This window comes from Carassius carassius, chromosome 27 (genome assembly GCF_963082965.1).
Source record: "Carassius carassius chromosome 27, fCarCar2.1, whole genome shotgun sequence".
NCBI classification, from domain to species: domain Eukaryota; kingdom Metazoa; phylum Chordata; class Actinopteri; order Cypriniformes; family Cyprinidae; genus Carassius; species Carassius carassius.
The window spans coordinates 16,287,909-16,302,067 of NC_081781.1; the positions used below are offsets into that span (position 1 = coordinate 16,287,909).

At 37.0% G+C, this 14,159-nt stretch overlaps 1 protein-coding gene across 4 annotated transcripts in view; it reads right to left on the reverse strand.

The window, feature by feature from the left end:
• Positions 1 to 14,159, reverse strand: part of clocka (clock circadian regulator a) — a 61,014-nt gene that overhangs the window by 7,285 nt on the left and 39,570 nt on the right. For 3 of the 4 annotated variants that reach the window (XM_059512968.1, XM_059512966.1, XM_059512967.1), the window contains exons 12-21: positions 12,949 to 13,067; positions 12,545 to 12,627; positions 5,534 to 5,640; positions 5,245 to 5,392; positions 5,005 to 5,080; positions 3,696 to 3,867; positions 3,502 to 3,602; positions 3,308 to 3,397; positions 386 to 544; positions 70 to 309 (exon numbers count right to left, since the gene is read on the reverse strand). In XM_059512968.1, coding sequence (XP_059368951.1) covers positions 70 to 309; positions 386 to 544; positions 3,308 to 3,397; positions 3,502 to 3,602; positions 3,696 to 3,867; positions 5,005 to 5,080; positions 5,245 to 5,392; positions 5,534 to 5,640; positions 12,545 to 12,627; positions 12,949 to 13,067 — 1,295 coding nt within the window. The remainder of the gene's footprint in view (positions 1 to 69; positions 310 to 385; positions 545 to 3,307; positions 3,398 to 3,501; positions 3,603 to 3,695; positions 3,868 to 5,004; positions 5,081 to 5,244; positions 5,393 to 5,533; positions 5,641 to 12,544; positions 12,628 to 12,948; positions 13,068 to 14,159) is intronic. The other variant, XM_059512969.1, reaches the window with a different exon arrangement.

Genomic DNA, 14,159 nt, shown 5'->3' on the forward strand with positions numbered 1-14,159 from the left:
GTGAATTCCTGGTAGACTTTATTGCTACGTCTGCTGCTGTGTTTCAGATGTATTTTAGCTCCGTCTCACCTGAGTTAGAGTGGAGCTCTGATCTCTGAGAAGGTTCTGTTGTTGTGGCGGTGCCTGCTGAGGATGCTGTGTGACAGTGTGTTGTGTCACTGTGTGTGTGGATTGCAGGCCACTTTGCAGGCTCCCTGCCGGGACCACCGCCCCCTGCATGGACAGAGAGCCCCCTGGCTGCACGGATGATCCCTGCGTCAGCTGCACTGAGCCCAGATTGAGACCACCGCCTCCGGGCTGCAAGAACATCTACATAGCCAAACAAAAGTGTGTCAATTTGAGGCAGGGAGTGCACTTTTAATCAAAAGCTAGGGGGCGCTCTCACCTGTAAGCCCTGGCCTTGCACCCTCTGCAGCTCCTCCTGGATTTGCCGCAGTTCCTCTTGTTGTCTCTGGATGTTGGCCTCAATCATGCGTGTGCGCTGTTCCAGTTGATCCTTAAGATGTTGCATCGCATCCATCTGCGCAGAAAAGTGCAGCACCGGCTACAAAACAATGAACAGCACCAGGTAAAATACTTTCAGTAGGCCTCAGGGTTAAAGTTACCAGAACAATACAGGTCTTCAGATGCAAAATGCTCTTCAAGGTCACAAGATGCTTTGCAGCAGCATTTTATATAAATATATTTTAAAATGTTCTGATAATAGAAAGGTAAGATGTAAACTGGTTGCAGACTGTAGTATGTCTAATATTCAGATAATGAAATATATTTTAATTAGTGGTGGGCATAGATTAATTTTTTTAATCTAGATAAAGCTCACTGTGATCTTGAAATTAATCTAGATTAATCTAGATTAAAATGGCTCATTCGAATTCTGCCGAAGGCATTCAGAATATGTGTGTTACCCAAATAAAATTGACAAACAGTAAGTCTTTGAGAAGGGGTTTATCAAGCCAGATGGTGCATTAGAAAAGGGGCTCATCTCCTGTTTCCAAAATGCATCACAAAGTGCTTGAAAAGGCTGCAAACTAATTCCACATTGCACAAGGTGCAAACAACCTTACGCCTGTTTCACACAAGCTCCGTCTGCAGTGCGTATGTGTTTCATATTCTTTTATGCACCCATGTTAACGGATTCCAGTTGCATTCCAGGAGCGTTGCGTCTGCAGCAGTGCAGCGATCGTTTACGTACAGAATAGCGAACTGCAAATGCGTCCTGTGTGAAAGCACATAGAGTCCGTGCTGCACCACATACGTAACGCACACGGACTGCATACGCACTGCAGACGGAGTATGTGTGAAAGAGGCTTGAGCAGGGCCGTAGCTGGGGTCAGCGGGGACCCGGTGAAGGTTGTACCAGTGGGCCCTGTTTGAAATTGTTTAATTTGTATGTTCGTTCATTTTTATTTATTTGTGCTATTTACACAATGTTTAAGTTTTTTTCAAGTTTGTAGGTGTCAAGGTACAGAAACCAAATAATTAAATGTAAAATAGCACTGGATAGTCTTCAATGTAAAAATGAAATATACAATCAAACATACATTTATTCAGACACCTTCATCATTTCTCACATTATTACAGTTTTGCTATATATATCATAAAATAATATCTGGTGTCTGAATAATTTTTGGTTTGACTGTTAAAACTAAGTAATTCAGTCAAGAGCTGTGAGTGATTTTCATTTTCATTTTCTTGGATTAACACTACAGCAGCCAGTAGCTAAATTAGGCGGGGTCACTTTAAGAGACGAGGAACGCATCCAATATAATACACATCCCATTTTTTTCCTCAACTGTTTACTTTCACTTAAGAAATAACTGACAGTTTTATCGAGCATAATTTCCAAGGTGGATATTTTGAAATATTTTGTATGTATTTGTCGGCACAAGAGCAGAAAGAAGCAAATTCGATGTTCAAGTGTTTTGAGACGCCTTTCTCTGCGTGAGCCCTGAACAACAGAACACCTCAGTGCTGAATTGGGCTCTTTCACATATTTTTGTTTGTTCAAACTACGATTTATATTTGTTCGTTCAGGTGCAGGAGGGACTTCGAGGAGAACTTCGCAGAAGAGAGCTCGGTTCAGTGTTGCTGTCCATGAGATGCGGCTCTCTCTCTCGTGTGCACTGAACACAGCGCGCGAGTAACCAGCTACACTGTTTCCGCGTCTTGTGTTTGGATGCTTTAATGTTTAAATCGACAAGCGGTAAGGCTTAAAAACACGTGAAAAAGATAAGTTTTCGTGACGATGCGCAGCAGTGGCCCGTCAACTGTCCTGAGCATCTTTTTAGGCCGGCCTCAGCCAGTCGGTTATATAAAATATCAAGGTGAAAGTCATCATAGCTTGCTTAGTATAGACCCAGCTCCCAACCCAACTTTGAGAATAGATTAACGGCGATATTTATTTTATCGCCGATAAGAGTCTCACGTTAACGCAGCACGTTAACGCCGATAACGGCCCAACACCAATTTTAATAAACCAAAAACAAGATTTTAATACGTGTGTAATGATCATATTATCAATAAATAAAACGGTTAACACTGCAAAGCAGTGTGAAAATCTGAGCCTGTTTCTGTTTCTGTTTCAAATTCTGTCATTAATTACCCGCCCTGGGATTTCATAAAAAAGATCTTAATTTGTGTTCTGAAGATGAACAAAGGTCTTAGGCATTTGGAACGATATGAGGGTGAGTAATTAATAACAGAATTTTAATTTATCTTTAAAAATTTAATATTTGTATCCCTTTTTAAAAATCGTTAAAATGTTACTGTTCTAATGAAAAAAAAAAATGCCAATAAATGCATTCTGGAACAAAATAATTTGCATCCCAAAGTTATTTGTATAACTTATTCAGTTTGGGATTGGTAAGATTTTTTTATATAGAAACCAAGGATTCATTTATTTTGATCAAAAATCCAGAAAAAGTTATATTTTGAAATATTAGTACAATTTAAATAACTGTTTTCTATTTAAATATGATTTGCCAAAGTAGCCATTACTCCAGTCTTTAGTGTCACATTCAGAAATAATTTTAATATGCTGATTTGGTGCTAAAGAAACATTTATTATAAGAACTGTAGAAAGAAAGAAAGAATACTCTGGAACAGACTGTGTAGTTGAACAGACTGAGTAACGGTTTCATTCATTAAAAAAAGACAACCGTTTAGCCAGTCCCTCTCTCTGCATCAATGGCACACCAAAGAATGGCGTAGATCCCATTGATTTTACATATCAAAGGTTAATTAGGTACCAGGACACTAATTGGCAAGAGTGAATAAAGTGAATGCAGTACTAGGGATGTTGAATTACCTGCACACTGGGCTGAAGTGGCTGAGGCTGCTGAGGCTGAGACACAAGAGATGCTGCCATCGTCTGTCCTGTGTTCTGAGAACTCATCGACTGAAGAGGGACGACACACTGGGTCAATTTTCTCTTCTTGTCCTAAATTGTTTGTTTCCATGTTAAAATGGGTTTTGTGTGTGGACACTAGATTTCATACCAACCTGGCTGCTAATAGAGGACCTCCGCTGTGATGTCATCTCAATGGCTGACACTGATTGGCGGGGGGGTGTGCTATGGTCTGTCTGTAGCTTTGTCTGTGTGGCTACAGACACACAAACATACAGTATATGGGTCAGTCAGTATATGGGTCTGTGTAATCATCTCAATATGCTATGGCTGTGTTTTTGAGAACCACCTTCTGTCTTTGGTATGTAATACATACACGTGGGGTCCGAGACAGCGGTGTGTGAGGAGGATTTGCGGGAGCTCCGTGAGGAGGCGGAGGGTGTGCGGCTGTGATCGAATCGCTCTAGCGCCTCCTTCAGGCTGGAGGTGTTCAGCTGGGACTCAGAGCCGGAGTCCTGAGACTGAGCAGAGTGAAACGGAGAGGGATTAATGCTTTGTTCTGGGTTCAGCGATGTTAAAATTTATCAACAGCATCTGTGGAACATCAGTGATTGTTGCCACAGAAAATAATTGAGGCAGAGGCATTCTTAAAAAAAAAAAAAAAGGTTTATTAATCTAACATTATTACATAAATTATAAGTATATACATTTAATTTATAAAATTAACATATTAACTAAATGTTGAAAAATATATATATATTGAAAAAATACATAAAAAATATATATAATAATTTTTAAAAAATGTGAATTTGTGTAAATAGTGTGACCCATTAAACAACTAAAAAAATATATATATTTATTTAGTTTTTTCAATAAAATAAACATAATAAAGCGTGATAATACTATAATATTTTAAAATAAAAAGTGAGTATTATATATATATACATTTTATTTGGGTGGTAAGTATATGCACTGCTGGGTTTACGCTTCCAAGTGAAGTGTGTCAGTGAATGAAGATTTGTATTTTGCTGCAGAACCCGCAGTGCATAACCTAGATTTATGCTTTCAGTTTGAATGGAAATCTTATACAGTATTACAGTTGATCTGAGATGGTGATTGTGCGTTAACCGCTGTCAACCATGTTAGTTCACAAATGAGTGTTCTGAAATTATTTACAAAGTGCATTTTTAATTTTGGTTGTGCATATGCACCTGCGCACCACTTATATGCATCCTTGGATATTTTACATATTTACCCAAAATGTACTTAATTATTAATAACATAAAAGTATATAAATCAACTAAATATTGAAAATATTAAATAAATATATAATATACATAAATATGTAATATCAAGATGAAAAAACAAATATACATGTATATACATGATATTTTACATATTTGTCTGTTATATTTGTAGGATGGGAATTCAGAATTGAATAATATAATCTTAACAAAATATATGTTTTAAATCTATAGGAATAAATATTACACTTATTACACATAAAAATAAATGATACAAGTAAGCTATTTAAAAATACTATTAGTAGTGTAATATTTAATCAAATGTATAAAGATTTTTTTTGTGTGTAAACATATACTTGCCTGTTTTAATAAAGGCTAAATGGGGATTCAGAAGTGATTTCAGTAATGTCTCACCTTGTCTGCTGAGATCTCAGGAGGTGATTCCTCAATGCCCAGTTCCCTGCGCTGTTCAGCCCTCACTTCAGCATAGCTGAGACAAAAAGAATACATCATTCAGAAAAAAATAAATAAACCTAAGAAATTCTCTATAAATCGAAGCGCACCACATCCTGCTTTATGCTTTATTATTCTGTGCCTGCTAAGATTCAGTGTCAAACCACTGGCAGAAGATGTTAGACGCTCTGAGACTCTCACCTGACCACAGTGTGTGTGCAGACGATGAACTCCGGCCGTGAGTTCCACTGGTGGTAGGTGATATAGTAGTGAGTCTGAAGCCAGATCCACTGCTGACCTTTAGTCAGGAAACGGTAATAGCACGACTTCCCCTTACCATACTGCATCACTGCAGAGAGACAGAGAGAGAGAGATCTTATTATTACAAAGTCAAAACTCAAAACAGTGCCACTCATTCATACATTTCAAACCGTTGTCCATTATTACAAGTGGGGAGACAGGACTACACACAAATATTAGATGAACTCACAGTGTTCATGGCACTTGGCCAGGGTCTCCAGGTCATCCACATGATAGTAGTCATACCCTGAAGTACCCAGAACCTCGAAGGGTAGGTAGCCTATGATGGGGGGCGCCCTGCAAAATACAACAAATCATCTGCATACATGTTTTTAGTGAGGTCATTCTCAAAAAATAAGGCGACAAATATGTGAGTCAAGAAAAATAATTCAAATGGTCAAGAAAATATATAAAAGGCATATTTCTATAATCTAACAATTTGTAACATTTCAACAATACAAAAAACTACTGCTAAATTATTTGAATGTGTCAAGTGTGCCCATTATCCAGTATAATACTTCTATGGCTAATATTGTTTTTTGTTTATTTATTTTCCAGGTTAATCATTAGTGCAAAGTCTAACAATTGTGCTAAAGCAAAACAAAATACGTTTAATTAAAATACAAAATACAGTCACAAACATTAAATGTTTAAAAAAAGTATTTTCAAGGTCAAAACTCAGACTTCAAAGAAGCTGTTTAAATGTGCACATGGTGATTTCCTCACCTACTTAATAAAGTTATTAATTTTAATGCATTTTTGTTGCTAATTGCTTTGTTGCATACTTAATGACTAGAAATAATGTTTAGTTGACTATAACTTTCAACATGTTTTAATGCATCTAAAATAAATTGTTTGCAACCACTTACCTTATATATATATATAAATATATATAATTTTTTTCAGTGTTCTACATTTTTTAATTCACACCATCTATTATTTTAAACACTTTAAAATGACTCAATGGCATTTTTTGCAAAGACAAGTCTTGGAAACCGATTTTCAGGCATTCCTTACATGAAAATGTTTTGGGATAAAAACAGCATAAAAAGATCTGAAGTGCCACTAGCGTCTGCTAAGCAACTGATAATGTGGAAAATCGGATTCAATTGCTTTAATATCTAGCATCTGTGACGATTCAACCGAATCCGTGATTTGAACTAAATATAGAGCAGCATCAGCGCCAGCAGCTATTCTCCTAAAACAACTCATCTAAAATCTGTAAAAACCTTTACAAGCATAATGGCATTAGTTGCAAAGTTGTAGTTAAAGTTTTACAGAAATTGGACCTTAAAATAAAGTGTGACCAGATTTGTTTTTATATACATTTTATACTTTTAATTTGTTCCCCTTAAAATATTTCACAGCTTGGCATAAACTAAAAAATGTATGTTCAAAGAGTTTCATGAATTTTTTTAACCTGATATCCTCAGATCTATAAATCACTTATTCCAGGTCTAGAAATGAATCCTCATATATAAAAATAACTGTTGTTGGCGGCTGTACTGCGTTTGAGCTCCGTCACTATATTCTTTTCATTGACTATTTTTAACTCAAAAAACAATTGTATACATCATCGTTTCCGTTTATATAACGTGTGAATATATCCTCTATTGTATTCTACAACAAAAACAATCAGAGCGCCTCGCTATCACTAGTTTTATTTTGATCTCCCGGGTCCTAGCTAATAGTATTAGCTTTTAGCCCGTTAGCATCAGCGGCGTGGTTGCAGCTAACTGCGCTAACATTGCTAATAATCTATTCACACACATTACCGCTGCTGTACTCACTGTTACTTGCTTTAATGGCGGATGAATGTCTCCACTCTGTGCAGCTCGAGCTCGAGGCCGTGGGAAAGCAGATTCGCGACCTGGAGGTGAGGCAGGCCCAGCTGAGAGAGCGGAGAACCGCGCTGGAATCATCCCGGGCTGACGCTCACAAGTCCGGGGTAAGTATACAGCGATCTGTTAACAGTCCCACCACGTCTACTCCGTGTGTTTCTCTGCACAGGCCCGGTGCACCCAGGACGCGATCTTCCCAGATGTCCTTCACTGCGACGCCGGGACACCACGGACCCTGGGTGCATCCACAGCGGAGGACGCGAGCCGGGTCCCGGGCGACGACTTCTCCCCCTCCTGCCTTCGACATCTCCATCCGGAACCGCTTCGCTCCCCTCCGCGAGACAGGACGCGACACTGTGATCATCGGAGACTCCATCGTCCGACATGTAAGTGCTACGTTAGCCGAAGGTAAAGTGCACACTCATTGTTTGCCTGGTGCTCGTGTTCTCGATGTTTCTGCGCAGATACCCGCGATCCTGAAGGTCGACGAGAGCCCCAGAGCAGTCGTGCTTCACGCCGGGGTTAACGACACCACGCTGCGGCAGACGGAGACGCTGAAGAGGGACTTCAGCAGCCTGATCGAGACGGTTCGCAGCACGACGCCCGCGGCGACGATCGTCGTGTCAGGACCACTGCCCACGTATCGACGAGGACACGAAAGGTTCAGTAGACTTTTTGCTTTAAATGAATGGTTGTTGTCATGGTGTAAAGAACAGAAACTGCTATTTGTTAATAACTGGAATCTTTTCTGGGAGCGTCCTAGGCTGTTTCGCGCTGATGGATTACACCCCAGCAGAATCGGAGCGGAGCTGCTCTCTGACAACATCTCCAGGACACTTCGCTCCATGTGACTAGTAAGACAATTCTCTAATAACTATTATGATGAGTTTTGTTCCACCCGCTTAAATGATAAAAGTACTTGTGCTGTAAAAACTATTAAGACTGTGTCTGTTCCCCGGATAGTGAGGTCAAAATATAATGTAGGATCTAGAAAAAATCTTATCGTAATTAAACCAGAAAAATGTAAAGTAAATGAACAAAAACAATTTTTAAAGTTTGGGCTCATAAATATTAGATCACTCACACCCAAAGCAGTTATTGTAAATGAAATGATCACAGAAAATAGTTTTGATGTACTCTGCTTGACTGAAACCTGGCTAAAACCAAATGATTATTTTGGTCTAAATGAGTCTACTCCACCAAACTACTGTTATAAGCATGAGCCCCGTCAGACTGGTCGTGGCGGAGGTGTTGCAACAATATATAGTGATATTCTCAATGTTACCCAGAAAACAGGATACAGGTTTAACTCTTTTGAAATACTTCTGCTAAATGTTACACTGTCAGACATGCAAAAGAAATCTAATGTATCTCTTGCTCTGGCTACTGTGTATAGACCACCAGGGCCGTATACAGAATTCCTAAAAGAATTTGCAGATTTCCTCTCAGACCTTCTAGTTACAGTTGATAAGGCGCTAATCATGGGAGATTTTAATATTCACGTTGATAATGCAAATGATACATTAGGACTTGCGTTTACTGACCTAATAAACTCCTTTGGAGTCAAGCAAAATGTCACCGGGCCCACTCATCGTTTTAATCATACACTAGATCTAATTATATCGCATGGAATCGATCTTACTGCTATAGATATTGTACCCCAATGTGATGATATTACAGACCATTTCCTTGTATCGTGCATGCTGCGTATAACTGATATTAACTATATGTCTCAGCGTTACCGTCTGGGCAGAACTATTGTTCCAGCCACCAAAGACAGATTCGCAAATAACCTGCCTGATCTATCTCAACTGCTATTTGTACCCAAAAATACACATGAATTAGACGAAATTACTGACAACATGGGCACTATTTTCTCTAATACATTAGAAGCTGTTGCCCCCATCAAATTGAAAAAGGTTAGAGAAAAACGTACTGTGCCATGGTATAACAGTAATACTCACTCTCTCAAGAAAGTAACTCGTAGTCTTGAACGCAAATGGAGAAAAACTAACTTGGAAGTTTTTAAAATTGCATGGAAAAACAGTATGTCCAGCTATAGACAGGCTCTAAAAACTGCTAGGGCAGAGCATATCCACAAACTCATTGAAAATAACCAAAACAATCAAAGGTTTTTATTTAGCACAGTGGCTAAATTAACAAATTACCAGACGCCACCTGATTCAAATATTCCACCAACGTTAAATAGTAATGACTTTATGAATTTCTTCACTGATAAAATAGATAACATTAGAAATACAATAGCGAATGTAGATTCTACAGCGTCTAACACTTCAGTTTCATCCATCGCACCCAAAGATAAACTGCAGTGCTTTACAAATATAGGACAGGAAGAGCTAAATAAACTTATCACTGTATCTAAACCAACAACATGTTTATTAGATCCTGTACCCACTAAATTACTAAAAGAGCTGTTACCTGTAGCCAAAGAACCGCTTCTCAATATCATTAACTCGTCGTTATCTTTAGGTCACGTCCCAAAACCATTCAAGCTGGCGGTTATCAAGCCTCTTATTAAGAAACCAAAACTAGATCCTAGTGTACTGGCAAATTATAGGCCTATTTCAAATCTTCCATTTATGTCTAAAATTTTAGAAAAAGTTGTGTCTGCTCAATTGAGCACCTTCCTGCATAAAAATGATCTGTATGAAGAATTTCAGTCAGGTTTTAGGCCCCACCATAGCACAGAAACTGCACTTGTTAAAATTACAAATGACCTGCTTCTTGCGTCAGATCAAGACTGCATCTCATTTCTAGTCTTACTTGATCTTAGTGCTGCGTTCGACACCATAGATCATGACATACTCATAGATCGATTACAAAACTATACAGGTATTCAAGGGCAGGCTCTAAGATGGTTTAGATCCTACCTGTCCGATCGCTACCATTTTGTTTACTTAAATGGAGAGTCATCTCATTTATCATCAGTAAAATATGGAGTGCCACAAGGATCCGTCCTAGGTCCCCTTCTATTTTCAATATACATGTTGCCCCTTGGTAATATTATTAGAAAATACGGAATAAGCTTCCACTGTTATGCTGATGATACTCAGCTATATATTTCAACGAGACCAGATGAAACTTCCCAATTATCTAAGCTAACAGAGTGTGTTAAAAATGTAAAAGATTGGATGACAAATAATTTTCTCCAATTAAATTCGGATAAGACAGAGATATTAATTATTGGACCAAAAAACAGTACACAGAATCTTGTAGATTACAATCTGCAACTAGACGGATGTACTGTTACTTCCTCTACAGTCAGAAATCTGGGTGTTATATTAGACAGCAATTTGTCTTTTGAAAATCATATTTCCAATGTTACAAAAACTGCATTCTTCCATCTTAGAAACATTGCCAAGCTACGAAACATGTTATCTGTTTCTGATGCAGAAAAGCTAGTTCATGCATTCATGACCTCTAGACTGGACTATTGTAATGCACTTCTAGGTGGTTGTCCTGCTTCGTCAATAAACAAGCTACAGGTAGTCCAAAATGCAGCAGCTAGAGTCCTTACCAGGTCAAGAAAATATGATCATATTACCCCAATTTTACAGTCTCTGCACTGGCTACCTATTAAGTTCCGTATCTGTTACAAATTATCATTACTTACCTATAAGGCCCTAAATGGTTTAGCTCCTGCGTACCTAACTAGCCTTCTACCACGCTACAACCCATCACGCACCCTAAGGTCACAAAACGCTGGACTTTTGGTAGTTCCTAGGATAGCAAAGTCCACTAAAGGAGGTAGAGCTTTTTCACATTTGGCTCCCAAACTCTGGAATAGCCTTCCTGATAATGTTCGGGGTTCAGACACACTCTCTCTGTTTAAATCTAGATTAAAAACACATCTCTTTCGCCAAGCATTCGAATAATGTATCTCTTAAATTGTGAGTGTAGTTGCATCTGCATTTTTATTCTTTAGCTTGGGTTAAACTAATTTTACTTTGTTGGATCAGCAGCTATGCTAATGATGTCTCTATCTTGTTTCTATGTTTTGCCACGGGATTTACATCCCGTGGTAACTAGGATTTACACAAGCTCCAGTCTGGATCCAGAACACCTGAGAAGAGATGATGCTGACCCTCAGAGGACCCCAGATGATCCTAACCTTGAATCAACAAACAGAACTAACAATTATTGCTACATGTGTGACTGCATCATATAATTACTATTAATTAATAATATTGATAGTTCATCATCTAGCTGACTACGTCTTGTATTATTATTATTATTTTTATTTTTCTAAAATCCTGTCAAACGTGCACAAACTACTAGCTACTACTAAATATTGTAGAAACATAATTTTCTGTAAAGTTGCTTTGTAACGATTTGTATTGTAAAAAGCGCTATACAAATAAACTTGAATTGAATTGAATTGAATTGAACTGTGTTTTTAGTTGTTTTGTTTTGTCTTCTTTTACATCATTTTAAGTCATTTTTAGGGCAACCTAGCTGAGAAAGTAACATCTTTCACATACTTCCAGTTAAAACTGTCCTGCTGAATGGACTGACAGGCATTTATGGTAAACTAAAACACATTTTAATGTTATTTCTGTTGATACATGTATGTCATGTATTAAATAATATGAATCATCTTTATTAATTATATTTGTATTTACACAAATGCAATGAAATGCTGCAATTTAGTTGAAAAAACGTAACATATTCACTTGTAATGTAATATCAAGTAACATTATAGTTAAAATCATATCAACATAAGTGTGAATCGCAAAAGATTATTAAATCATGATGATTTGTGATATATTTGAAAGCTTTTGATTTGACAATATTACAAAGTACACACTTTATGTGCACTTAAGCGGTCTTTAATTTCACTAATATTCTGCAAGTACACTTAAAAAAAAAGTTTATCATTTTAAGAACACAATTCAATACGTTTAAGCACAATTGTTTTTAACAAAAACTGATTTGTTCCTTTCTCTTTTCTTTTCCTTCCTTAGATCTATTTTTTTCATTATTTTCTACTTCTGCTGCTTGTTTTATTCTTCCGTTCCTTTTCTATCTTTCCTGCTTTCCATGTTTCTTTCTGTCTTAGTAGTACATACTGACATAGTGATGTATCAGTAGATATACAGCCATGAAATCAGAGATCCTCTCCTTGAAATCCAATCCCACGAGCTCGCGTGTGACACAATCTATCCAAAGTAAAATCTTGTCTGACCTTTAGTGATCCGATCTCCTGAGACAGAAAATATCCGGGCCTAAGTCAAACTAACTCGCAGAGGTACTCTTTCGTTTTCTTGGAGAGGGAAGGTGATGTGTGTGCTTGACGATGAGCTCACGAAAACAACCGTGAGAACAGATGAAGTTTGTACCTGTGGTCCAAGAAGAGGAATTTCCACTCTAAACTGTGTCTGGAGGTGAATTCCTCATTGGGCTCCTCCACAGTACACATTTCCTGTGGAACGGAGGTTATAAACAAGAGCGTTCGTCCTTATAAGAACATCTAGCAGACAAAAACCAGAACAGAAACCAAGTGACCTACTTCTCACACTGAGTGTTTTGCATGCTGGTCATTTATCAGTGTCTTCAAAAACAAAGCCAATTCTTGTACAAACATGTACAGTGTCTATCATCACGCCCACACACATACATTCACCCCGTGTCATGATGAATATGTACACAACAGATCTCACTGGGGTTTTCACTGTCTGTCAGGCAAATATTAGAAATCACAGGACCAATAAGAAGGTGCCAAGTCGGCTTTGGCTCAACCTACCTTGATAAACTGAGGCTTGGCTAACCTCACAGTTGCTATGAAACACACTCGGTCTTCGAACATGGGCCTCAGCGATCGCTGGATCACTCCCTCAAAGCCGTTACGTGTCGAGTTAGGCACTACAGAGAAAAAGACCAGCAAATCTTCATGAATGGAAGTGTTTTGAGAGAAATCAATAAGCTTTTTTTTCTTTAGCATACCACTAGGGGGCAGCACCTGCGAGGACACGTCCAATACTAAATATTAATCCAGGTACAATAAACTCTTCTTGTATGGAAAACAGTACATTTATGCAGTGTTGTTTGTCTTTTGACAAAAATGTTAGATGTTGATTTTATTTTCACATTCAGTCTTGTTTAATGTCATACTGATTGATTTATTAAATTAGGTCCATTTTACACTCACTAATATTAATAATAATAATAATTGAAAATTAAATATGAAAATTGTTATTTTTATTATTACTAAGAAAAATTACTTTAAAGCCATACCTGTAACAAGTTAAATTACCTTAAAAAAATAGGGTCTGTTATTTGTCTTTTTATATACCTTTAAACTGGTCAAAAGTCAATATAAACACATTTCTATATATATATATATATATATATATATATATATATATATATATATATATATATATATATATATATATATATATATATATATGTTATCTAAATAAAAACAAAAGTGCAAAAAATATTACTGATAATAATAATAAATGTATTAAGCATCCTGAGCATCAAATCAGCGAATTAGAAGGATCATAAATAATCTACATAAATAATATTAAAAAATAATGAAAATGAATCAAACTATGACAAACTGAACTTTTCCACAATTAAACAATTATTAGTTAACTTTTCATGCATACAAATTATGTTTATTAATCTGAAATCCTGAAATAGAATAAAATGAGAATCCTTATGCATTATCTATTTTAATTAAAATGGTTTAATTATCATCACGGTGACTTTTTCATTACATCTAATCTAATCTTTAATGTTGATGATAAATTCGCTGACAGCATTAAAACATTCCTGTATTTATTGTATATCATATTCTATATTATTTAAAAGGTTTAAATACTCCCTCATCAACTACTGTATAATTAAGTCTATTTGTAGGTTGATGGCCCTGATAACCACAGAGACTCTCTGAAAAAACTAAAATAAATAAAACATTTAAAAAAAATCCAAAAATCATTCCAACCA